General features: G+C 43.2%; 2 protein-coding genes across 2 annotated transcripts; both read right to left on the bottom strand.

The window, feature by feature from the left end:
- Window positions 1-8,767: 8,767 nt before the first annotated feature.
- Window positions 8,768-9,772, bottom strand: LOC142012452 (olfactory receptor 51G2-like). The gene has a single exon (XM_074993092.1). It carries the CDS (start codon window positions 9,770-9,772, stop codon window positions 8,768-8,770), a length of 1,005 nt encoding a protein of 334 aa, XP_074849193.1.
- A 10,502-nt stretch (window positions 9,773-20,274) lies between these two features.
- LOC142011687 (olfactory receptor 51G2-like) lies at window positions 20,275-21,210 on the bottom strand. Its single transcript, XM_074991833.1, has one exon. The coding sequence runs from the start codon at window positions 21,208-21,210 to the stop codon at window positions 20,275-20,277; it is 936 nt and encodes a 311-aa protein (XP_074847934.1).
- Between the last annotated feature and the right edge of the window lie 6,092 nt (window positions 21,211-27,302).

Below are 27,302 nucleotides of genomic sequence, written 5' to 3'. Positions count from 1 at the left end.
AATTTACTAGACAGGTCTAAGTAGTTCAATTCCTTCCTAAAAGAAAAAAGAAACAGAAGATTTTATGATCGTTAGTGTTTCAGGTGTTCGGGAATGATCAGCAAAAATACAGATTTGGAACTGCACCCCCAACGGAAAAATTGGCACTGCCAGAGTGGACCAGAGCTGCAGTGCTGTGAACTAATATCAATTGGCCAATTCCAGATGTTTCAGAGAAAGGTGGTAGATGTCCAGCTACTAGAGTTCCCTACATTGCAGATGCAGTTACAAACGTATCGGGGCAGGTGGAAGAATCTCTGTAATTGGCTACCTGCACCCACGAACTGGACGCTTTTGTAGTATTAATCAGGAAGTTTTTAACCCCTTCCAAGGTGTTTTAGAGCAATCATAACTCCATTTTCTGCATTTTCTGGTTACCCACAGAAACTTCCTGTCTCTCTTTGAATACATCTAAGCTCTTGCTATGACTTTACATTCCGTATTTATTATGAAAACGTGCTCACTCATGCATCTGGTGAAGTGGGTCTTTTTCCATGAAAGCGAATGCTCCAACATCCCTGTTCGTGTATGAGGTGTCACAGGACTTCTTGCTGTCTTTGAAGATGCAGGCTAACACGGCTACCTCTCTGATACTTGTGACATGAGTATAACCTAAGCGAGATGTACTTTATTCAGGAGACCTTCTGGAAAGAATCATTGGAAAGGTTATTGTCTGCTGAGTATAATTATCCTATTTCTATCTCTGTGTTCAAGGTGTGGTATTTTTGCTTCAGCCTGCAATCAGATTTTCAGATATTAGTACCATTCAGACTGTGCGGATGGGAAGACAATAGACTATGAAAACGTTTCTCTTGGCTTCTGCTGGATGCTCCAAACATCTATTGACTCATGGATGCTATGATGCTTCAGAGACTGGTCACCTGATCCTAATATCTAGCCTGTTGACCTGTCGCACTATGTGGCGGGCGAATCAACAAAGGAATAGTAACTAATGGAAGTTCTGTCGAAGTCAGGTTTAGAAAACATTCAGTGCTGACGAATGGGGCAGGGGGTAGGGAGGGGAAGAATTGCTCTGAATTTACCTTCTTTCTATTGTTTTTGCCTGCATTCCAGCTCTGCTACATTGGCTGATGTCCACTGTGAATAGTTCAGGTAGTACTGTGGTAAAGCTAGATGGGGACGATATCCCCAGGCTGCCTTCAGACAGCACAAGGGGCCATAAAAAGGCTTCGCCTGGCTTTCAGTCGATGTTCCAAACTGTAATTGGTTCAGGATGCTGTGATGCTACAGAGATACCAGGTCACCTTACACTAATCTCCATCCCATCCTGGACTGTTGATCTGTTTCACAAGGAGATGGGACTCAAACAAAGGGTTCCTAATTTTATATAAATTCAGTGTAAGTTTGGTGAGGAGAGCATTGAGTGCAGGGGGATGAGAAGACCTGCTGCAAGTTTGTATTTTTTCTATTATTTTCATAGTACTCTGATTAAGTGTGTTTTCCACCTCTTTGTCCCCTTAAAATATAAACATATATTCCATTGTTATAATATGCCCCAGTTGTGTAATATTTAACTGGGAGTGTGAAGGTTGTTCATATCTCCCTCCACACTGAGAGTGGAGGAAGACTTCTTATAACTTTGGGTTCGTACCGCAAGATGGATGGACATCTCAGTGCTGCAGAAAGTCCATTAAGCTCAGCCTTTGCTGAACAGATATCAATGCTTGTCCTGTTCTGTGGTGGGGTTTACCCTTCCCCTGGGTAATCTGGAAGAGGCTTAAGTATCTGACGCAGCAAGATAGAGTTAAGCATATCCTGGTTGACAGAAAAAGGTGGTCTCTGTATCTTTAGCATGTCAGGTGGCTACCAAGAGTCTAACCCATCACACCTGGCCATGTTCCAACCTTGTGGTTGCTAGTCCCATGGGCTGTTAAGCAGTGATTAAATTCACTATTAAATCCTTTCCACCAACACCGTTTCTGGATCTGCACTTCCAAGAATAACCTATTGTATCATGACAAGTATGTAACCACATGAAAAGTCTTTTTATTAATGTGTACTGAACTCAATATGTTAATAAATATGTTTTATTGCCTAATTTTACAGTTATTTTTCATTTATTTATTTATTTATTTATTTATTATTTCTCCACTACTGAATGTACAAATTTTACCACTGGATCTTTACAGTACATGGGATATTTTATTTGGAACAGGTAGTTCATTTAGTCAGAGGGACATGACTGGCATCATTAAAGATTTCCATGTAAAAATTTCATAAGATCCAGGCTCTGTTAATTTTAATTAATAAATGCTCCGGTAATACACATTGACCCTCAAGATTTCCTCTAGGAGAGAGGAGTACTCTGCCATGCTGGGCTGGTTTTGTCTGAATCCTGAGATATGGCTCATGCTACAGGCTTTTCTTCAACCCCAGGGCCCCCGTCTCCACTAGCAATATAAAGATTTGTACATGTCTGGCAAGTTACAAATCTAACGCAGACAGTTACTTAACCGAGGTGGGTGAAAGGTTAGCATCACAAGTGGCTGAAGAAAGCAAACATTAAATCTGCACTCATATCCGTGGGCGCGCGTAAGTGTCTTCATGCTTGTATAGAAATTGATAAACTATAAGCAACCACGTTTGCACACCTCAACTTTACTTTCTGCTGCAACACAGGTCAGAGGCTTTCTTCTTTTACAATTTGATGGGAAGTTTTCCCTCAAGTATTGCAGGAGGGCTGCATTCATTATCTTACATGTAAGAGTTCGAGGGATAAGCAGGTCACGGTATCATAAAATTGTTCTTTGAACAAAGAGTTAATGGCACAAACTCAGTGTAAAGAGTATTTGAGTATTTCTGAAATACTTAATAACCAAAAGCAGGCAGGGTATGAGGCCCAACATGTGGCAGTCACAGACTAGAGAGAGGACGGAGATGCTGGTAGCCTTCTAAATCTTAGGGGTACCTCCAAGGTAGAAATGCTAGAGTGCTCCTTCAGTCAGGAGAGAGAAATATGTTCTATCAGAGCTGTTATAACATGGAATGCAGCTCTGAATTCCTGCCTTCAAAATGAGACAGAATATGAAATATCTGAAAATGCATTATCTGGTTACATTTCTAAAGGAAATACACCTCAGGCACTTTGGGAACCAATCACTTATATTCTCTGGGGTCTCCTATTGCTCATTCCCTGGCAAGGCCTGGTCCAGAGCACACAGGAGGCCCTGCAGAAATCCTTACAACGACATCACGGTTGAAAAACTTAAAGCTCAGAGAAACCTGCCAACATACCCAATTGCTGGTAGCAGGGGAACCGCTGGACCGGAGGTCTTCAGCTTAAAGGGAAGGAGTTAGGGGAGAGGTGGCACAAGCAGCAGGCAGTGTGTGCTTATATAGGGAGGCAACCGCCTTCATCAAGCATGCTGGCACATTCCCTTGGGACCCACTTGTCCATCAGGGAGCCTGCTGCAGGCTCTCAGGTTAGTTGGACGCAGCTTTTATTTGACAAATCCATAGTGTTTCTTCTCACCGTACATGATGTTCCTGGATTTTAAAATGAACATGAGAACTATTATTGTAACCACTGTTTTTCCCAAATCTTATGCCAAGTGAGACAATGACGTATCTGGTGAAAGCTGGTGATTCACTGACTGTGTTTATGCTGCTTGTATATCTGTATTAGTTTTGTATGTGAAGTTATGAGTGTAGATCTGGACTTGCATTAGAAATGTAAAGTTCTAGGAATTCACAAGAGGTGGAGTGATTTCCTCCTTGCCTGGAGAGGATTGACTAGACAGAGAAAGGGCCTCCTGAGACTACAGTCCACATCTCAGGACTTTAGCAGAGCTGTGTCATCTAGAAGTCTGGCAATAGCAGAATATCCCAAGAAAGAACACTGCCAGGTAACCTGGTCATGTGTTTCTCCATTGTGACCATGATCCCAGGCAAAAATTTCCCTCCACTTGAGCAAGAGTAAAAAGACAACCCTGAGAATCACCTTTTTGATCTCTGGCCTTTGATCTCAATTTTGTCTGCAGTCTCCAGGTTGCAGATTGCACAATCATCTCTGCTATGAGCTAAGCCTGAACAGAGTGCTGGCCATTCCTAAGAATTGCTGTACAGTATTTTCAGACGCTATTAAGATTGCAGCCAATTCCATCTGCTACATACCCGCATCATGGAATTTATGACTGATGTATGTAATTGGAGAACTGCAACAAGTACTACTCTCACCGTATTCTTTCTTTATTAATTAACCTTTATATTTTAGATTGGCACATTGTGCTCTTTTGGGTGAGATCTAAGTGTGTATTGACCGGGGAACATACCTGGTCAGTTTGTGGACTGGAAAACCTGTGTGGCTTTGGTGAGATTGGTTCTGAGAGATTTACTTGTGTGACTTCTGACTGGCTAGAGGAGCAGCAGAGGTGCTCTTTGTGACTAGTTTCTTTTGCCTGACTTGCAGAACTTGGGATAACTTTTTTGAGACGTGAATATCATTATTAACAGAGTCTATGTGTAAATTCCAACAGATTCTGGCTCTGCTAACTTCAGGTTACCAAATGTTTTCAGTAATATGTATTGGCTCTCAACATTTCTTCCAGGAAAGTGAAGTACTTGGCCAGGCCAGAGCGGTTTTGTCTGAATCCAGAAGAATGGCTCATCCCACATGCTTCTCTTCACCCTCAGGGGCCCTGCCTCCTCTAGTAATATAAAGATTTGTATGTATCTGGTAAGTTATCATTTAAGACAGACAGTTACTGCACCTGTGTGGGTGAAAGCTTTGCATCACAAATGGCTTAATATTGTAAACACTACTTTTGAACTAACACCAATGTGAGCATGTAAATGACTTCCTGCTCCTATAACTGGTGATGAGCATTAACTACATAAAACCAAATTCCTATACCTCAACTTTACTTTCTGCTGAAATACAGTTCAGGTATTTTGTTATTTTATACTTTTTGGAAAGTTTTCCACAGGTGTTGCAGTGGGACTCCATACATTATCCTAAATGTAAAGACAAGAAAGAGCATCTGTTCAGTTACAAGGGGACAGTCTCATACAATTGTTCATGAGAGAAAGAGTTAATGGCACAAAGTTGTTGGAAATGATATCTGAGTACCTCTGAAATATTTAATAATTAAACACATCGAAGCAGTAAAGCCAATATCTGAACCAGTAACAGGCACTGGGCTCCATATATAAAATACCCATTCACTGAGGCGTGCCTCCCTAAGGCATAATAAGCCCAACATCTGCTATTCAGGCATGATGAGCGAAAGTAGGAAAAGGATTTCAAAGCCAAAAGTTTGAGTATTCTTGTAACTGGATCCTCATCTTACCCATGAGAATAGTCTACTGCTCTCTCTCTCTCTCTACCCTGTGAAAGAAATGAGGTTAACCTGTGTGCAGTAGAACTCTATTTCTTTAACTATTGATGTGTCTCTGTTATGTCTGTATTTAGGGAAAGCCGTCTGGCTTTTCTTCATGTAACAGCAGGCTGCTGACCAAGAAGTATGAATTGAATCAACACTGAAGAAACAATGAGAAGTCCTGTTGCACTAGTGACGTAACTAGATTTTTATATTGGATATGGAAGCCATTTTATGTGTCCAAAGTATCTGGTGGCCACTAACAGTATGTCAGGGGGGTCATGTGAAGTGTCTGATGCCTGACTCTACTGAAGTTTTCCACCTCACGATACTTTTCAGCTCTCAGTAGTTGTGGCATGTTGCTGCTCCTGCCTTGGAGAGATGGGCAGTGACCCAGGCACACAAGTAGACCAGATGAATTTATTAATCTTTGCACTGCCGTGCTCCAGGGTGTAGCAAGGGAGGCTCCATTGCACCAGGGCATAGGCCATATTGTTATAAATGTCTGCATTTCTGTGGAGGGCCTTGGGGTCCTGCTGGCTTTCTTTCTCCACCCACAAGTCCAAAAGAGCCTGGATTTCTGTCACAATCCAGGAGACAGCATGGCATTTTGACCTGTGGAGTGGGTTCTGGGACCCCACAGGTTGCTCTCTAGAGGGCCCAGTGGATTCCTGAGTCCTCTTGCATCATTGCTTGGATAGACAGTGCAGCTGTGAGGACATGGGACACATCTGTGTGTAGGTCTGATTGTCTCGCGCTCTCAACTTCCTCCAGTGGGGTTCCCTGGACTCCCTGAAGCTTTATGACTGGAGGCAGGAACCATAGAACACAAGTTACTCTGGGCAGAGCGTCTGCCAGGGGATGTCAGTGTGTCCTGGAGGCCTTTTCTGTCAACAGAAGGCCCCCCGGAACATCTAGACACGCATTTCGATAACAGATTTCTGTCAACAGCAGTGTTCTTCCTCGTGGCAAGTGGGGTCTGGCTGTTAATGGAAGTGCTGCCTTCTGTGAAATTATTGTTGACAGTAAGCGCTTCACAAACTGGATGGTCCTTAGATTATGTCAACAAAATGACCTTTTTCTTGACAGACTGTGCTATCCAGATAAAGCCCCCAAGTCTGTTTCCTACTGCCCTGGGATGGCACTTTTGTTCTTTATTTTGATGACTAAAGTGTATTTAATGCATATTCAGTTGGGGTTTCTCCCCTCTTCCTTTGTATTTCCTCCTCTATCCTATGTTCAGGTGCCCGCCTTCTGAAAGTTGGTGCACTTTTGAATTCATCACAATACTACATATGACAGTTTGTGGTCAGATGTTCCATCCAGAGCTGTTCAGAAGCTGGTGTCAGTCATGTTCTGTGGTTGGCAAATGCCATTATGCAGAAAATTGCCCCTCCCCAAGTCCTTTACATCCAATTCCCCAAAACTAATGACTTGCCTAAATTTACCTAAATTTATCTAGTTCTAATGTCCTAGACCTCAAGCCCCAGGCTATCTGCTGAAGCTGATTTTTTACTGATACTGTGGCCTATTCCCCCCCAACCCCCCATCTGCCTCAGAAGAATTCACAGCAGTGAGGTGCTGGGCTTACTCCAGACATTGTAAACATCTTCCCAGATCACAGCCCATTCTGTCAGACCTTTGTGGGGAGGAACTGTGATGTGTTGCTTCACAGATATCCCCTTGAGACTCTCATCCAATGGTCTGCTCATTTCACTGAGACCGTCTACCTGCTCTCTGGTGTTCCCCTCTCCCTGTCCTGCTGAGCCAGAATCTCTGACCTACCCAGCTAAGACAAAGAATCGAGGTAAGTGCCCCCCAGTAGAATAACAGAGTTACTGGTAACAGCTCAGCTGTGGGAGGGCTTAGGTCAGCAAGTTGACATACCACAAAGGAGTGCAACCCTAGAGTTCCAAATCAATCTTAATTAATCTGTACAAAAACTTTTCCACAGAGAAAGCTCATAAGGTTCACCCCCTTTATCAGTAAAAGGGGTATATAAACAGCTGTTCCCACAGAGTTGATAATTATTGACACTGATTCTGATCACAAACAAAGACACTCATGGTTTGCTGCCCATTCCTTACATAAAATTTCAGCGGCATGAGATGACTTGGTCCTATTTCTGCACTCCTCCAGAAAAATACCACATTCAGGATGGATTCTTGTAGCAGATGGCATGATTATATGTCTTTGTAGGACTAATGACAGACTAGATGTAGATTCTCCAATTCCACCAAGGCTGGGCATCATGTCCAGGCTGGAGACGGACTTTGACAATGCCTACGGTAGGAACCCATGCTGCCATGGGAAACATGAACTCTACATTTGCCCTGCAATTTATATCCCAGTTTCTGGGAAACAGGCTTGGGACCCTTCTTGGCCAACCCCCAGCCCACTGCCCAGGACAGAGGGAGGGAATGGGGATCCTCAAAAAGCATCAAGCTCCCGGGGCACCTCTTACCATGGTCCAGCTCTGGCTTCTCTCTTGTGGAGTGGAGGGAGCCTTGAGCAATGGCAAGGAGCCAGGGGGTGGGATTTTGGAACTATACAAAGAATAGAGGATGGGACCCTGGGGAGGGAAGTCAAGGGGAGGAAGAGTGCCAAGGGGTTCTTGTCTCTGTACATGTTTTACCATTTGGAAAGGTGGTCACCATACAGTGATTGTCCTGGGCTAGGGTAGGAGCAGGCCGTCTCTCTCTTTCAGGGAGATGATTACCATTTCCACCCCTTCCCAAGCAGCTGTATCAGAACAGAGGGAAGGAGGAGGAGGGGACCTGGGCCTGACTTCCTTGCAGCACTGCCATGGGTCAGCCTCTAATTTGCTGACAGCTTAATTTCTGGGCAGTGGGCTCAGTATGTCGGAGTTGCAGAGTAAGCAAAGTGGCAGGGTCCTCCTGAATGGCTTCTCCTGGGGCTCCTGGGTTACTCATGGCGGAGGGCTTAGGTAATGGTGGGTGTCTCTGCTCCTGAAATAGCCTCAGTCCACAGGTGGTGAAGCAACTATGGAACACTCTGCACCCAGAGCAGGGGGAACTGCCAGACCCTCCATTGAAGTGCATCTGTGCAGCTTTCCCTTTACCCACACTTGTCTAACCAGAAATAGGAGAGTGACAAGCTGTGTGTCATGGGAAGCAGCTTCCACATCCCTTCAATTTATTGACTGTACTGGGAGCAATTGTGAGATCAGAGAAACTGCCAATATGTCTCTTTTCTTGGCCAACATCTCAGTCGTCCTCCAGCACTGATAAACACAGCTGCTTTTAAAAGGTTGGTTGCTACCTTGGTCCCATGCCCTCATTGCTCTGTCCTCCCTCTCCACCACATCATCCATTGCTCCAGGCTTTAAACACATAGCAACCACTCTCGGTAGGGTGAAAGTCAGTGGCTCATCTCATCTCAGATGACAGGATAGAGGACGGAACAGTAAGCTTTGCCTGTGATTTTGGTCTTCCACTTTCCTGCCACTTGACACATATTGCCACTATCCTCGCACGAAGGTGTTTGCTTTTCACACTGTACACGATGGGGTTCAGGAGAGGTGGAAGCATCACGCAGATGTAGCTCAGGAGAATCTGAACCAAAGGAGAAGGGCTTCTCCCAAATCTATTCATCAAAGTTAGGCTGAGATACGGTGTGTAGAAGGCAAGAACAACACAGAAGTGGGAGACGCAGGTGTTCAAAGCTCTGAGACACTCTGCACGGGATGTGATGCTCAGTACTGTTTTCAGGATCATCACATAAGAGAGGAAGATGAGCAATGAATCCAAGCCTTCTGTTAAGAGTGCAATCAACAAGCCATAGATGCTGTTGACTGTGATATCTGAGCAAGCCAGTTTCATAACCTCTCCGTTTGTGCAGTAGCTACGGCTTAGGACATTTTCTCGACAGTATCGGTACTGTTTTAGGAAAATGGGTAATGGAAGCTTTATGACCACCCCTCTCAACACACACACAAACCACATCATGGCTATTCTCTGTGGTGTTAAGATGGATGCATATCTTAAGGGATCACAAATTGCAATGAGGCGATCAAAGCCCATCAACAAGAGCACAGAGGACTCGATGCATATAAGTGTGAGGATGAAGTAGAGTTGCGCAAAACAGGCATCGTGGGTGATCTCCCTAGAGTTCAACAAGAATATTCGCAGCGTTGTCAGCATAGTGGTTATTGATAAGCCAAGGTCTGCAATGGCCAACATGGAAAGTAAAATGTACATGGGCTCATGGAGGCTTGGATTAGTTTTTATAACAAACACAATGAATGAATTTCCCACTATTGATATTGCATACATTAAGCACAAGGGGATAGAGATCCAGAGATAGATATGCTCCTGTCCAGGTATCCCGGTGAGAAGGAACACTTCAGACCTGCTGCCATTGATAGCTGACATAAGGTACTAGACAGGTCAGAGAAGTTGCTTCCTATAAAAAAGAAGAAAAAAACAAACAAAAAACCCAGGAGACTTTATGATATTCAATATTTAAGGTAGTCAAGAATGATCAGCAAAAACATAGTACTGCAATTGCACCACCAGCAGGAAGGTTGGCTCTGCCAGACTGGATCAGAATTGCATTGCCTCTAAACCAATATCAATTGGCCAATTCTAGAAGATATAGAGAAAGGTAAAAGAAGGCTGGCTATCAGAGTTCTCTGTGTTCCAGATGTAATTACAGATGTGTCAGGGCAGGTGGATGAAGCTCTGCAACAGGCTACCTCCACCTGGTAATTGGACATTTTTGTTGTGTTAATCAGGAAATTTTAGAACCTTTCTAATGTATTTTAAAACAAGCATCGTTCCACTTTCTGGATTTTCTGGTTACCCATGTAAACATCCTTTGCCTCTTTGAATCTTTCTCAGCTCTTACTATGATATGACATTCCATATTCATTATGAAAATATGCTTGTGATATGATTATAGCCTAAGTGAGATGTACTTTATGCAAGAGGAGTTCTGGAAGGCATCTTTGAAAAGGTTATAGTCTCCTGAGTGTAACTATCCTATTTCTATGTCAGTGTTCCAGGTGTGCTGTTTTGGCTTCAACCTGCCATCAGCTTTTCAGATATTAGTACCATGCAGACTGGGCTGATGGCAGGACAAAGGACTCTGAAAAGTCTAAACTGGGCTTTTGGTGAATGCTCCATTCACCAGGTGACTCATGGATGATCTGATTTTACAGAGACTCCTGGTCACCTGTTCTTAATGGCATTGTGGACTGTTGACCTGTCCCTGTATGTGGCGGGGGAGTCACACAAAGGAGTCATAACTTATAGAAGTTCTGTAAAAGTCAGATTAAGAAGACATTCAGTGCTGGCAGGTGCGAGGGAGAGTCCTGTTGCTAGTTTAATTTTTTTCTATTGTTTTTGCCAGTGTTCCAGATATGCTACTTTGGCTGATGTCCACTGTGAACACTTCAGGTAGAACCATGATAAAGCTAGATGGGGGAAGATACCCTCCCTCCCGCTCCAGGCAGGACAATGGTCTGTGAAAATGCCTGGCTTTCTGTGGATGTTCTGATCTCCAGTTAACTCAGGATGCTGTGATGCTACAGAGACATCAGGTCACCTTACACTACTCTCCATCCCATCCTGCACAGCTGACCTGTTCCACTAGGAGAGGGGAATCAAAGAAAGTATTCCTAAGTTTATATGAATTCCATGTAAATCTGGTAAGAGGAACATTCAGTGCCAGGGGGGTGATTTAGTGTTTTTCACCCCTTTCCCCCCTTAAAATATAAAGGTATATTCCTTTTTCATAATATGACCCAGTTCTATAATATTTAACTGATTGTGTAGAAGGTTGTTCATATCTTCCTCCACATTGAGGGTGGAGGAGAACTTCTTATGACTTTTTGTTTGTACCCCAAGAGGGATGGACATCTCAGTGTTGCAGCAAGTCCATTAAGCTCAGCCTTTCCAGAGCAGATCTCAATGCTTGTCCTGCTCTGTGGTGGGGTTTGTCCTACCCCTAAGTATGCTGGAAGGGGTTTCAGAATCAGACACAGCGAAACAGAATTAAGCATGCCCTGGTTGACAGAAAAGGTGGGCTCTGTATCTTCAGCATGTCAGGTGGTTACCAAGGTCCAAGCCATCACACCTGGCCTCATTCCTACCTTGAGTTTGCTTGTTTTACTGCCAGTTTGAGCACCGAGTAAATTCACATTTGGATCTTTGGCAGCAACACACTCTCTGGATCTCTGCTTCCAAGAGTAGCCTATTGTATCATTACGTGCTTTTGACAACATGGAAAGTCTTTTTATTTATCTGTCCAGCACTCAAGATGTTTATAAATATGTATTATTGCCTAATTTTACATTCCTTTTCTATTTTTTTTCATTTCTGCACTACTGAAAATACAAATTATGCGACTGCATCTTTACAGTACATGGGATATGTTATTTGGGACAGGTACATCATTTAATATAATTTAATCTAATAATTAGTGGCATTATTCACAATTTCCATTTGTAAATCCATAAGATCCAGGCTCTGTTAACTTTAAATTACCAAATGCTCTCATTAATACTCATTGACCCTCAAGATTTCTTCATCCTACAGGCTTCTCTTTGCCCACAGGGACCCTGTCTCCTCTAGCAGTATGAAGATTTTTATTTATCTGGCAAGTTACAAATCTAACACAGACAGTTACTTAACCTGGGCAGGGGAAGAGTTAGCACCACAAGGGGCTGAATAATGCAAACATTAAATTTATACTCATATCCATGTGCACACGTAAATATCTTCGTGCTTGGAGAGAATGTCATAACACAAACTGTAGGCAACTATGTTTCTACACTCAAGCCTACTCTCTGCTGAAACACAGGTCAGAGATTTTGTTCTTTTACGATTTTATAGAAAGCTTTCCTCAATTATTGCAGGAGGGCTGTGTTCATTATCCTAAATATAAGGGTTAGAGAGAGCTTCTGGCCAGTCACCAGGAGACAGTATCATACAATAGCTCCATGAACAAAGAGTTAATTGCACAAACTCATTTTAAACAGTATTTGAATACTTCTGAAATACTTAATAACCAAAAGCAGGCAGGGTGTGACTCCTGACATGTGGCAGTCACAGTCTGGAGAGAGTACAGAAATGCTGGTAGCCTGCTAAATCCTAGGGGTACCTACAAAGTAGGAATGCTGGAGTGCTCCTTCAGCCAAGAAAGAGAACTGTGCCATATCAGAGCTGTTATACCATAGCAATGAAGCTCCAAATTCCTGTCTTCCAAACTGAGAGAGAACATGAAGTCTCTGAAAATGCATTATGTGGTTAGATTTCTAAAGGAAATGCACCTTTGGCAGTTTGGGAACAAATCACTGTTATTCTGTGGGGTCTCCTATTGCTCATTCCCTGTCAGGGTCAGGTCCAGAGAACACAGCAGCTGTAGAAATGGGGGCCCTGAAGAAATGCTCACCAGGACAACACAAAATCTAAAAACTCAAATCTCACCTGGAAAGTCACATTTCTGTGCTCTTAAATAAAACACTGAGCAGCATGGGCAGATGTAGGGGCAAGGTTCTCAAGCAATCATCATTCCCTGCCCTCCTGCCCTGCACAGAACATCTGCACATGGAAACAGCTGGCTGCCTTTCCCTGCACTTCACTTCAAAAAGACAGAGCAACCTGCAAACATACCCAAATGCTGCTAGAAGGGGAGCCACTTGTCTTCACCCTAAAGGATAAGGATTTATGGGGGAGGTTGCACAGGCAGCAGGCAGTGTGTGTTTATATAGGGAGGCAACTGCCTTAATAAATCATGCTGCAACATTCCCTAGGGAGCCACTGGCACCTGAGGTCTTCACCCTAAAGGACAAGGAGTTATGGGAGAGGTGTTACAAACAGGAGGAACTGTGTGTTTATACAGGAAGGCAACTGACTTAATGAAGCATGCTGGCACATTCCCTTGGGAAGCATTTCGCCATCAGGGAGCCTGCTGCAGGCTCTCAGGTTTGTTCAGCGCAGGTTGTTGTTGATAAATCTGTACTGTTTCTTCTCACCTTACATGGTGTTACTGGATTTTAAAATGAACATGAGAGTCATTATTGTAACCATCTTTTTCCCCAAATCTTATGCCTAGTGGGCAAGTGACTTATCTAATGAAATGTGGTGGTTCAATAAATCCGTTTATGCTGCTTATATATCTATATTATCTATATTAGTTTTGTATGCAAAGTTATCAGAGTGGGTCTGGACTTGCATTAGAAATGCAAAGTTCTCGAGATTGACGAGAAAGATGTGATTTCCTCATTGCCAAGAGAAGATTGACTTAACAGAGAAAGGGCCTCATCAAACTCCAATCCACATCTCAGAAGTTTAGCAGACAAGAGTCATCTAGAAGTCTGCCAAAAGCAGAATATACCAAGAAAGAACATCATCGGATAATCTGGTCATATGTTTCTTCCTTGTGAACTTGACCGCAGGCAGAAATGTCATTCAACATGTGCAAGAGTATAAAGACTACCCTGAGAATCACCATTTTGGTCTCCAGTCTTTAATCTCCATTGTGCCTGCAATCTCCAGGCTGTAATTTTCAGGATCACCTCTGCTATGAACTAAGCCTGAATGATCTGCTGGCCTCTCCTTATAATTGCTATATTTTCAGAGACTAATAAGATTGCAGCCAATTCCATCTTGTAAGACCCTTATCACGGAATTTATGACTGATGTATGTATTTGGACCAGTTCAACAAGTTTTACTCTCACCACATTCTTTCTTTCGTCTTTTATTAATTAACCTTTATATTTTAGACTGGCACAGTGTATTCTTTTGGGTGAAATCTAAGTACATATGGACCAGGGAATGCACCTGTTCGCTTTGTGGACTGGAAAACCTGTGTGTCTTTGATGAGATTGGTTCAGAGAGATTTACGTGTGTGATGTTGGGCTGACCACAGGAACACCAGAAGTGCTCCCTGTGACTAGTTTCTTTTGTCTCATAGAAGAGGAACCCCTTCCTAGGGCTGTTAGGTAGTTTGGTTTTAAGCAAGTTGCCACAGTTTGGTTCTCTTAGCAGTGCTCTAGAACCCTTCATATATTATTACACATTTCTATCTTCCAGCATTTTGCCAATGAATGAGATATTTGCTCTGTTACCTTTCCTGTTACAGAAGTTAAGCTGATTGACCTGTAATCTCCTGGGTTGTCCTTCAAGAAGTCCTGTGGCACCTTATAGACTAACATGTTTTGGAGCATAAGCTTTCATGGGCAAAGACCACCTTCATTAGTCTATAAGGTGCCACGGGACTTCTTGTTGTTTTCTCGAAAATGTAGACGAAGAGAGCTACCTCTCTGATTCTGGGTTGTTCTTGTTTCCCTTTTTACAGATAGGCGCTATACTTGCTCTCTTCCTGTTTTCTGGAGTCTGTCTTGACTTCTGTGACTTTTCATACATAATAGCTAAAGGCTCACATAGCTCCTCAGTCAACTCCATGAGTTACTTAGGAAGTTTCCCATTACACCTTGATCACTTGAATGCATCTTACTTTCCAAATTAGTTTTTACTTGTTCATTCCCAGTTTTAGCTTTCACACCTACCCCACTTTCACTGGTACTTTCTATGCTAGGTGTCCTTTTGCAACCAACCTTTTGGTGACAATTGAAAAAAAGAAGTCATTAAACACCTCTAATTTCCATTTTATTCTGTTATTGTTTTCCTCTCTTCTTTGATTAACAAAACTACCTCTTATTTGCATGCCCCTTTCAAAAGAGGAAGGCAAGTGTAGACACAGCCTAAGAGTTAATTGTCACAAATAATAATTTCTCACCTTGTTCTTCAGGTAAAGTTCTTCACGTCAGAGACAATCATTTTTTTTTATCTTGGTCTGTCCTGTGTTTGGCTTTGAGATTCAAGAGGAGCCAGTATACACCAGGGATAATCTTTAGTTTAGCTTTTACTGATATCCAAAACTCTACATACAAGTAGTGCAGAGTGATGCAAATCTGTTTCAATTCAGAGGATAAGTGACAAACAAACTTACAATTGATTTGATAAATCAGACACAGGACTACTAATAACAAACTTACAAGAATGTCTGTAGACACAATTCAAATTCGTAATATTGAGGTTAAGGAATCTAATTAATTAGAAATCGAATTTATCTCATAGTGCAAATGCAGCCAAAAGTAGTGTCTGCCAATCAAATACTGATTACATAAAGTTGTATTGTTATAACTTACAACTTAGTATGTTACAAAATCATTGTATTATATTGTGAGTTGTAAGGCTGCATCCAGAAGATTCTGAATATCCAAAAGTGAACTACGGTAATCTTTTGTGATACCTGCATTCAAAATGAGCATATCTCACATTTACATAGCACAGGGGTGGAGGGGCATTCTGCAGGCAGGGGTGGGGGTACCCTGCACTACTGTGGCTGGAAACTGGCTGGGCAGCGCTCAACTGGTAGAGCCAGCTGTAACTCTGTAGCCAAAGGTCGGGGTTCCCCTGAGACTCCTCAGTTGTGAAGAAGCTGAGGTCCCAGCCCAGAGCCTGGAGGCAGTGCTTGGTTCTCCCTTTCCTGCTGCTTGTGGGACCCAGGAAACTGAGAAGCCATGAGCTGGTCAGGTTCCTGGGCTCTGTGAGGAGCATGGAGACAGGAACCAAGCTGCAGACTGGTTCCTACCTCCCTGCCAACTGGAGTACCCAGGAAACTAACTAGCATACTTTGGGTTTGCCTACAAAGAGGGATGGACATCACAGTGCTATGGCAACTCCATTAAGATGAGCCATGCCAGAGAAGATCTCAATGGCTGTTTTGTTCTGCAGTGGGTGTGCCCCTATCTCTGGGTATGCTGGAGGATGGTCAAGCATATGACTCAGCAAGACAGAGTTAAGCATTACCAGGTTGACAGAAAATGTGAGCTCACTATCTTCAGCATGTCAGGTGGCATTCCAGTGTCCAACCCATCATATCTGGCCTTGTTGCTACCTTGTATTTGCTAGTTCTGCTGCGTACTTTAACATTATGTGAATTTACAGTTGGATCCTTCACACAAATGTTATTTCTGGATAGCCACATCCAAGGGTAGCCCATTTTATCCTTGCATGCCCGCAAGCACATGAAAAATGTCTGGTAAAATAAGTCTTTCTGTTTATCTGTCTTGCTCCCAAGTTATTTATTAATTTGTTTCATTGCCTAATATTATTTTTTTTCTCCAACACTGGAATTAAATATTACACCACTGCCTCTTTGTAGAATTTGGGATAAGTTTTTGAGACAGGTTCTTAACTCAGTGACAGTGACATTAGTGTCATCATTTACAATTTCTATATGTAAATTCCTACAGATTCTGGCTCTGCTAACTTCAGGTTACCAAATGTTTTCAGTAATATGTATCGGCTCTCAATATTTCTTCCGGGAGAGGAAGTACTTGGCCAGGCCAGACCAGTTTTGTCTGAATCTGGAGATATGGCTCATGCCACAGGCTTCTCTTCACCCTCAGGGGCCCTGCCTCTTCTAGCAAGGATTTGTGCATATCTGGTAAGTTACCAGTTAAGAGAGACAGCTCCTTCACCTGGATGGGTGAAAGATTTGCATTACAAATGGCTGAATATCGCAAGCACTAGTTTTGCACTAATGCCAATGTGAGCCTGTAAATGACTTCATGCTCATATAACTGGTCATGAGAGTAAACGACATACAACCAAATTCCTACACCTCAATTCTACTCTCTCCTGAAACACAGTTCAGATGTTTTGTTATTTTATTATTTTTTGGAAAGTTTTCCACAGGTATTGCAGTGGGACTCCATTCATTATCTTAAAAGTAAGGATTAGAAAGAATATCTGCTCAGTTACCAGGGGACAGTACCATACAATTGCTCATTAAATAAAGAGTTAATGGCACAAACTTAATGGAAATGATATCTGAGTATCTCTGAAATATTTAATAACTAAACATATCAAAGCAGTATAGTCAATATCCAAACCAGCAACAGGATTTGGGCTCAACATGTAAAATACACATTCCCTGAGGTTTGCCTCTCTGATACATAATAAGCCCAAAATCTGTTATTCAGGCACAATGAGGGAATGCAGACAAATGATTTCAAAGTCAAATGTATGAGTAGTCATGTAACTGGATCTTCATGTTACCCATGAGAGTAATTTATTGCTCTCTATCTCGATCTCTCACTCTCTCGCTCTCTCCTGTTTTCTGCCTGCTTCTGTCATGTGTATGTAAAATATATGGCACCCACGAGAGACCCTGTGAAAGAAATGTGGTTGAGCTGTTCATTGTAGTACTCTATTGGTTTAACTATTGAGATGTCGCTGTTATGGCTGTACTTGGAATAAATCCACCTGGCTTTTCTTCATTTAATAGCAGGCCGCTGAAAAAGCAGAATGAAGTGAATCAACAGCTGAAGAAGAAACGAGAAGTCCTGTTGCACTAGTCATGTAAATGGACTTTTATATTGTATATGGAAGCCATTTTATGTGTCCAATGTATCTAGTAGCCACAGACAGTATGTCAGGGGGGCCGTGTGAAGTATCTGATGAAAGATGATTATTCATCCAATGGTAATTATGAAGCTGTATACCCGCCATCGGGATCCTAGCCAGGAAGTTTCAGTTCTCACCTGAACAACGCCTCGATGCAGTCCAAGTGCACCTTTGGCTCGCTCAAGGCCTGTCTCAGAGGCCTGCTTACCTGCATGGATGTGGGAGTACAACATCCTCCAAGTTGTGGAGGCTTGCTGTGCCCTGCAGAGCACAGGAAGGGGAAGGGAGAAACATTCTTCCTGAGATGTGGGGTGGCTACCTGCATGAGAGGTATGGCAATGAGCAGTCAGGCACAGCTGCCATCTTCCAGGCCCATCTAGATGTACTGTGGATCTGGGAGTCCCTGAGCAAGATCTTCTTGCAAGGATATTGGCAATCTAGAGGAGTTGTTATAGAGAGATCCAAGAATAGATTGGATATAGAAAGTCACAAGTGACATACGTTGGAAGATAGCAAGAGAAGCTGAAAGAGAACCTAATGCAGAAGCCTATGTAAAGGAAGTTACAACTATTCAGTCTTATCAGCAGAATAAACTGTGAATGAAAAGACAAGATGCTGGCATTCAGAAAAATGGACTGTTTGAAGGGGAGAGAAAACCCACAGATACAGTAGATTGGTAAGGAGCAAGTCTACAGAATTTAAGCAGATGGAAGAAAATAGTTAGGCAGGCATCAGAAACCACTGGGTGCTGAGCCCATCTTTCTTGATGATGATGATATTCACATATTCAGGACTATATTTCCATAAAAATGTGGTGGTAGATTGTCACAACAGTCACCTTGACATTCTGGTGATTCCTGTGACACTCTGGTTTCTTCAGTGATACCTTAGAAACTCAGAGAACACTGCAGGCAGCAAGACCTTTCCTCTCTGATTTTTTCAATGAATTTCTGTCAGGCTGGGATACTTAAAACAAGAGCCCCTGTGTGACATTGTATCACTTCAGTCTTTTCCAAAGTAGAGGTTCTCCAAACAGCCCCATTCTACTCCTTTACTAAAGAGCCTCCCAGCAACTTCCTTGCTTGAGTCAACTGTGGTTTAGAATTGCAGAAGACTGTGCTCCATGTTCTGCTTGAAGGCTCTGCCTCTGTTCCATCTCTTCACCAGAGGCCTTTCCCCCAGCTCCTCCAATTCCCCTAATGTTAAGCACCATGTACAGGCTGGAGATGGACTGTGGCAATGCCTACAAGAGGAGCTCATGCTGCCATTGGAAATCCGAACTCTGTATGTGCCCTGCAATTTATATCCTGGGTGCAGGGACACAGGCTTAGGGCTTTTATTGACCCACCCCTAGCCTACTGCCCAGGACAGAGGGAGGGAATGGGGATCCTCCAAAAGCATCAAGCTCACCGGGCACCTCTTATCATGGACCTGCTGTGGCTTCTCTCTTGGGGAAGGGAGGGAGCCTTGAGTAATGGCAAGGAGCCAGGGGGTGGGATTTTGGGACAGTACAAGGAACAGAGGAAGGGACCCTGGGGAGGTGAGTCAAGGGAAGGAAGAGTGCTAAGGGGCTCTTGTCTCTGTCATTGTTTTACCATTGGGAAAGGTGGTCACCATACAGTGAATGTGCCAGGCTGGGTTAGGAGCAGGCTGTGCCTCTCTCAGGGAGCTGAGTACCATTTCCATCCCTTCCCAAGCAGTTGTATCGGAACAGAGGGAAGGAGGAGGAGGGGACTTGGTCCTGACACCCTTGCAGCACTGCCATGGGTCAGTCCCTCACTCACTGACAGCTTAATCTGCGGGGAGCAGGCTTTGTATCTGGTAGGAGTAGAGCCAGCAAAGTGGGAGGGGTTTCCTGAGTGGCATCTCCTGGGTTTTTGGGTTAATCATGTCTCTGACATGAGTCAGTTGGAAGAACCTGTCTGAGGGCTTAGGGTAATGGTAGGTGTTGGTGGTCCTTCAATTGCCTCAGTGCACAGCTGGTGATGCAACCATGTATCACTCTGCACCCAGAGCAGGAGGAAGTGCCAGACCCACAATTGAAGAACAGCTCTGCAGATTTTCCTTCACCCACACTTATTTAAGCAGAGACAGGAAAGTAACAGGCTGGGTATTGTGGGAAGCAGCATCACATCCCTTCAATTTATTGGCTGTAGTGGGAGCAATTGTGAGATCAGAGAAACTGCCAATCTGTCTCTTTTCTGGGCCAACATCCCCGTGGTCCTCTGGCACTGGTAGACACAGCTGCTTTTTAAAAGCTGGTTGCTGCCTTGGTCTCCTGCCCTCAGTATTCTATCCTCCCTCTTCAACCCATCACCCATTGCTCCAGGCATTACAAACGTCACAACCACTCTCTGCCGAGTGAAAACCAGTGTATTGTGTCATCTCAGATAAAAGACTACAGGATGGAAAATGAGGCCTTTTCCTGTGTTTTTGGTCTCCCATTTCCCTGTCACTTGACAAATATCCCAACTATTCTCGCACGAAGGTGTTTGCTTTTCACACTGTACACGATGGGGTTCAGGAGCGGTGGGAACATCACATAGATATAGCCCAGGAGAATCTGAACCAATCGAGAAGGGCTGCTCCCGAATCTATGCATCAAAGTTAGGCTGAGATATGGTGTGTAGAAGGCAACAACAGCACAGAGGTGGGAGACGCAGGTGTTCAGGGCCCGAAGGCACTCTGCACGGGATGCGATATTCAGTACTGTTTTAAGGATCATCACATAAGAGAGTAAGATGAGCAATGAATCCAAGCCTTCTGTTAAGAGTGCAATCAACAAGCCATAGATAATGTTGACTGAGATATCTGAACAAGCCAGTTTCATAACCTCTCCGTTTGTGCAGTAGCTACGTGTTGGGATAATTTCTTGACAGTATCGATGCTGTTTCAGGAGAATAGGCAATGGAAGCTTTGCGACCACTCCTCTCAGCACACATGCCAACGACATCTTGGCTAGTCGTTGTGGTGTTAAGATGGAAGCATACCTTAAGGGGTCACGGATCGCAATGAGGCGATCAAAGCCCATCAACAAGAGCACCGAGGACTCGATGCATACAAGTGTGAGGATGAAGTACTGCTGGGCAAAACAGGCATCATGGGTGATCTCCCTAGAGTTCAACAAGAATATTCGCAGTGTTGTCAGCATGGTGGTTATTGATAAGGCAAGGTCTGTGATGGCCAGCATGGAAAGTAAAATGTACATGGGCTCATGGAGGCTTGGATTAGTTTTTATAACAAACACAATGAGTGAATTTCCTACTAGTGCTATTGCATACATGAAGCAAAAGGGGATAGAGATCCAGAGATAGATATGTTCCTGTCCAGGTATTCCGGTGAGCAGGAAGACTTCAGATTGAAATCTGCTGTCATTGATAGCTGACATGAGGTACTAGACAGGTCAGAGGAGTTCAATTTTTTCCTAAAAGGAAAAAAATACAAAAAATAAAACCTTTATGATAGTATTTCTGGAGTTCAAGAATGATCAGCAAAAACACAGTATTGCAAGTGCACCGCCAACAGGAAGGTGGGCACTGCCAGAGTGGATCAGAGCTGCCGTGCCTCTAAACCCACATCAATTGACCATTTCAGGATGTTTCAGAGAAAGGTGGAAGAAGTCTGGCTATTACAGTTCCCGATGTTCCAGATGCAGTTATTGATGCATCAGGGTTGGCGAATGAAACTCTGCAGCAGGCTACCTGCACCTGCTAATTGGACATTTCTGTTGTGTTAATCTGGAAGTTTTAGAACCCTTCCAAATTATTTTAAAGCCATCATCACTCCTTTTCCTGGATTTTCTGGTTACCCACATTAACATCCTGTGCCACTTTGAATCCTTCTTAGATTTTACTATGATATTACATTCCATATTCATTATGAAAATATGCTTGTGATATGATTTATAACCTAAGTCAGATGTGCTTTATGCAAGAGAAGTTCTGGAAAGCATCACTAGAAAGGTTATCGTCTGCTGAGTGTAATTACCCCATTTCTATGTCTGTGTTCCACATGTGCTATATTGGCTTCAACCTGCCATCAACTTTTCAGATAGTCGTACCATGAAGACTGGCCTGATGCCAGGACAAAGGACTGTGAAGAGATTGACCTTGGCTTTTGGTGGATTGTCCATGCACCTAGTGACTCATGCATGATGTGATTCTCCACAGACTCCTGCTCACATGATCCTAGTGCCTATTGTAGACTGTTGATTTTTCCCTCACTGTGGCGAGGGAGTCACAAAAGGAATCACAACTTACAGAAGTTCTGTAAAAGTCAGATTAAAAAAAAAACATTCAGCGCTGGCGGTGGAGGGTAGGGGGAGACCTGCTGCTAGTTTACATTCTTTCTATTGTTTTTGTCTGTGTTCCAGCTGTGCCGATTTGGCTGATGCCCATTGTGAACACTTCACGTAGTAACAGCGTTAAGGTAGACAAGGCAGGTACCCTTCCCTCCCTGTCCAGACAGGACAACTGTCTATGAATGGGCTTAACTCGGCTTTCTGTGGACATTCCAAACTGCTATTGACTCAGGATGCCGTGATGCTACAGAGACACCAGGTCACCTTACTCTATACCTCAGCTGTTGACCTTTTCCATTAGGAGAAGAGAATCAAACAAAGGATTCCTAACTTCAATGTAGGGACCTGCTGCTAGCTTGTATTTTTTTTTCCTAGTACTCTCATTTATAATATGACTCAGTTCTTTAATATTTAACTGGAATTATGGAAGGTTTTTCATATCTTACTCCACGTTGAGGGTGAAGGAGAACTTCTTATAACTTTGGGTTTGGACCCCAAGAGGAATGGACATCTCTGTGTTGCCACAAGTCAATTAATCTCAGCCTTTTCAGAGCAGATCTCAATGTTTATACTGCTCTGTGGCAGGGTTTGCCCTACCTCAAGTATTCTGGAAGAGGCTTCATAATCTGATGCAGAAATATATAGTCAAGCATGCCCTGGTTGACAGAAAAGGTGGACTCTGCACCTTCAGTATGTCTGGTGGCTACAAAGGGTCCAATCCATCACACCCGTCCTCATTCCTACCTTGGGTTTGCGAATTCCACTGCCTGTTTGAGCACCAAGTAAATTCACGGTTGGATCCTTTACACCAACACTCTTTCTCAGTCTCCACTTCCAAGTGTAGCCCATTTGTATCAATACAAGCATGTAACACATGGAAAGTATTTTCATCTACCTGTCCAGCACTCAAGATGTTAATATATACGTTTTATTGCCTAATTTTATATTAATTTTTCATTCTTTTTTTTTCTCCTCTACTGACAGTACAATTTTTGCCTCTGCATCTTTACAGTGCATGGGATATGTTATTTGGGACAGGTACAGCGTTTAACCAGAGTCATTTCAGTGTCATCATTCACAATTTCCATGTGTAGATTGCATAAAAGCCAGGCTGTGTTAACTTTAAATTACCATATGCTGTCATTAATATACACTGACCCTCAAGATTTCCTCTAGGAAAGTGAAGTCCTGTGCCAGGCTGGGCCGGTTTTGTCTGAATCCAAAAATATAGCTCATCTTACAGGCTTCTCTTCACCCTCAGGGACCCTGTATCCTCTCGCAATATAAAGATGTGTACGTACCTGACAAGTTACAAATCTAACACAGACAGTTACTTAACCTGGGCGGGGGAAGAGTTAGTATCGCAATTGGCTGAATAACGCAAATATTAAATGTGTACTCATATCCATGTGCTCATGTAAATATCTTTATGCTTGTCTAGAATGTGATCACATAAACTATATACAACATTTCTACACCTCAAACCTACTCTCTGCTGAAACACAGGTCAGAGGTTTTGCTCTTTTATGATTTTATGGAAAGTTTTCCTCAAGTATTGCAGGAAGGCTGCATTCATTATGCTAAATGTAAGGGTTAGGGAGAAATTCTGGTCAGTTACCAGGAGACACTATCATATAGTTGTTTATTGAACAAAGAGTTAATTGTACAAACACATTGTAAACAGTATTTGAATACTTCTGAAACATGTAACAACTAATAGGTGGCAGGGCGTGAGGCTGCATATGTGGCAGTCACAGACTAGAGAGAGGACAGAGATGATGGAAGTGTTTTAGAATTTACAGTTACCTCCGTGGTACGAATGCTGCAGTGTTCCTTCAGTGCGGAAAGAGAAACAAGTGCTACAAGAGCTGTAACAACAGAGCAATGCAGCTCCCAGTTCCTGTCTTCCAAACTGAGGCAGAATAAGAAGTCTCTGAAAATGCATTAGCTGGTTACGTTTTTAAAGGAAATGGACCTCTGGCAGTTTGGGAACCAGTCACTGATATTCTGTGGGGTCTCCTATGGCTCATTCCCTGGCAGCGTCTGGCCCAGAGCACACAGCAGCTCAGGTGATAGGGGCCCTGGAGAAACACTTACAGGACATTACAGTTTAAAACACAGAGCTCACCAGGAAAGTCAGATTTCTGTGTTCTTAACTAACACACTGAGCAGGACGGGGAGATGTAGGGACAGCATGCCCAAGCAACCCTCATTCCCTGCCCTCCAGCCCTGTCCCTGGCTACCCTGTACAGCTCAGCACAGAACATCTGCGCATGGAAACAGCTGGCAGCCTGTCCCCGCACTTCACTTCAAAAAGACAGAGGAACCTGCCAACATACCCAATTGCTGCGAGAAGGGGAGCCGCTGGCACTAGAGGTCTTCAGCCTAAAGGACAAGGAGACATGGGAGAGGCTGCGCAAGCAGCAGGCAGTGTGTGTTTATATAAGGAGGCAGCTGCCTTAATGAAGCATGCTGGCACATTCCCTTGGGAACCACTGGGCCACCAGGGAGTCTGCTGCAGACCTTCAGGTATGTTGGACAGAGTGTGTTGTTGACAAATCCGCACTGTTTCTTCTCACCTTACATGGTGTTACTGGATTTTAAAATGAAGTTGGGAACCATTTTTGTTACTAGTGTTTTCCCCCCGTCTAATGCCAAGTGGGCCCAATCAGGTGTCTAATGAAATCTGGTGATTCTCTAAATCTGTTTATGCTCCTTGTATATCTATGATAGCTTTGTATGTGAAGTTATGAGAGTGGATGTGGACTTGCATTAGAAATGTAAAGTTCTGGGAATTCGTAAGAGGAGGTGTAATTTGCTTCTTGCCAGACGAAGGTTGACTTAACAGCGAAAGGCCCTCCTTTAGACTGGAATGCACATCTCACAACTTTTGTAGAGTCGTGTGTTCTAGAAGTCTGGCAACAGCAGAATATCTCAAGGAAGAACACCGCCAGGGAACCTGGTCATGTGTTTCTCCATTGTGAACATGCTCAGAGGCACAAATTTCTCTCCTTATGAGCAAGGTTACAAAGACAACCCTGAGAAGCACCATTTTGGTCTTCATTTTATAATCTCCATTTTTTCTTCAATCTCCAGTCAGCAGTTTTCAGGATTATCTCTGCTATGAACTAATCCTGAATAGACTGCTGGTCTAACCTAACAAATGCTGTCTTTTCAGAAACTATTAAGATCAGAACCAATTCCATCTGCCACATACTCACATCGTAGAATTTATGACTGATGTATGTAATAGGGCCAGTTCAACAAGTATTACTCTCATCACATTTTTTCTTCTTTTCTTAATTAACCTATATTTTTTAGATTGTCACAGTTTGATCTCTGGGGTGAGAGCTAAGTTCTATTGACCTGGGAATATGGATGGTCACTTTGTAGGCTGGAAAACCTATGTGCTTTGGTGAGATTGGTTCTGAGAGATTTACTCATGTGACTTTGGGCTGGCTAGAGTAGCAGCAGAGATCTGACTAGTTTGTTTTGCCTTATAGAGGAGGCAACCCCTGCCTGGGCCCGTTTGGCGGTCAGGTTTGGTTCTCTCAGCTGTGCCTGAGAACCCTTCATACGCTATTACACCTTTCTACCTTCCAATGTTTTGCCAATGGGTGAATTATTTGCTCCATTATCTTTCCTTTTACAAAGTTAAGCTGATTGACATGTAATTCCCTGGGTTGTCTTTGTTTCTCTTCTTATAGAGGAGTGCAAGATTTGGCCTTTTCCAGTCTTCTGGATTCTCTCCTGACTTCCATGGCCTTTGAAAGATAGTAGCTAAAGGCTCAGATAGCTCCTCACCCAGCTCCGTGAGTTATCTAGTTATCTCATTACACCCTGGTAACTTGAACACATCTAACATTCCCAGTTAGTTTTAAGTTGTTTTTTCCCTATTTTAGCTTTCACATCTACCCCATTTTCACTGGCGTTCTCTGTGCTAGGCGTTTTTTCTGCCACCAACCGTTTTGTTGAAAACTGAAAGAAAGAAGTCATTAAATACCTCTTATTTCCACTTTTTTCTGTGACTGTTTTCTTCTCTGAGTAAGGAGACTACCTTGTCCTTCGTCTTCCTCTTGCTTCTAATTACAGAGAGGTTTCCATGTTAACCTGTATCTTCACCAAACAAAACAGCAATCCTATAGTCCTTTAAGGACTAACAAAATAATCTCTTGTGTGATGAGCTTTTATGGGGGAATCCCACATCTTCAGATCCGAGGAAGTGGGTCTGCCCCACAAAAGCTCATCGCTTATTTTGTTAGTCCTTAAAGTGCTATAGGGCTACATTTTTATTTTTCTTCTAATGTGTTTGTAGAAGGTTTTCTACTTACCATTTATACCCCTAGCTAGTTTGAGCTTATTTTATGCCACGGCTTTTCTAAATTTCCCCCTATTTGTTTAAATACAGACTTTGTAATCTGACATAGTTTCCACTTTTTGATCTTTGAATAGCTCCTTATTTAGCCAGACTGTGTATTGTTACTTATTTCATATCTTTCTTGCTCAGTGGAATAGTTTGCTATTTTGCCCTTAACAAAGCCTATCAGGAAAACTGCCAACTGCATTTGATTGTTTCTGCCTCTTACACTTGCCTGAGTTTGCTGAAGTCTGCCTTAGAATCACAGAATCATAGAGATGGAAGGGACCTCAGGAGGTCATCTAGTCCTTCCCACTGCTTCAAGCAGGATGAACCCCAACTTTGTAGTTCTAGCAATGACCTTGTCAAGCCGGGACTTAAAAACATTTAGGGATGGAGAATCCACCACCTCTCTAGGCAACACATTCTAGTGCTTCAACACCCTGCACCCTTCCCTGGAAGTAGTTTTTTCTAATACCAACCTACACATCTTCCTCTTTAGCTTCAGACCATTGCTCCTTGTTCTTCTATCTGACATCACTGAGAATAGTTTCTCTCCATCCTCCTTTAGAGCTCCCCTTCAGGAAACTGAAGGCTACTATTAAATCACCCATCAGTCTTCTCTTCTGTTAACTAAACAACTTCAAATCCCTCCCCCTCTCCTCATAGGTCATGTGCTCCATCCCCTTAACCAATTTTTTTGCCCTCCATTGAACCTGCTCCAGTACATCCACATCCTTTTTATGCCGGGAGAGGAGGGGGCACAAAACTGGAGACAATATTCCAGATGTGGCCTCACCAGTGCCGAGTAGAGGGGAACAAC

The sequence above is a fragment of the Carettochelys insculpta genome, chromosome 1 (assembly GCF_033958435.1).
Source record: "Carettochelys insculpta isolate YL-2023 chromosome 1, ASM3395843v1, whole genome shotgun sequence".
In the NCBI taxonomy this organism is placed as follows: Eukaryota; Metazoa; Chordata; order Testudines; family Carettochelyidae; genus Carettochelys; species Carettochelys insculpta.
This window is presented reverse-complemented; position numbering and strand designations above follow the sequence as displayed.

What these genes read in the sequence shown, in the direction of transcription:
- LOC142011687 (XM_074991833.1), bottom strand. Translation starts at nt 21,210, where the DNA reads ATGTCAGCTATCAATGACAGCAGATTTCAATCTGAAGTCTTCCTGCTC.
- LOC142012452 (XM_074993092.1), bottom strand. Translation starts at nt 9,772, where the DNA reads ATGTCAGCTATCAATGGCAGCAGGTCTGAAGTGTTCCTTCTCACCGGG.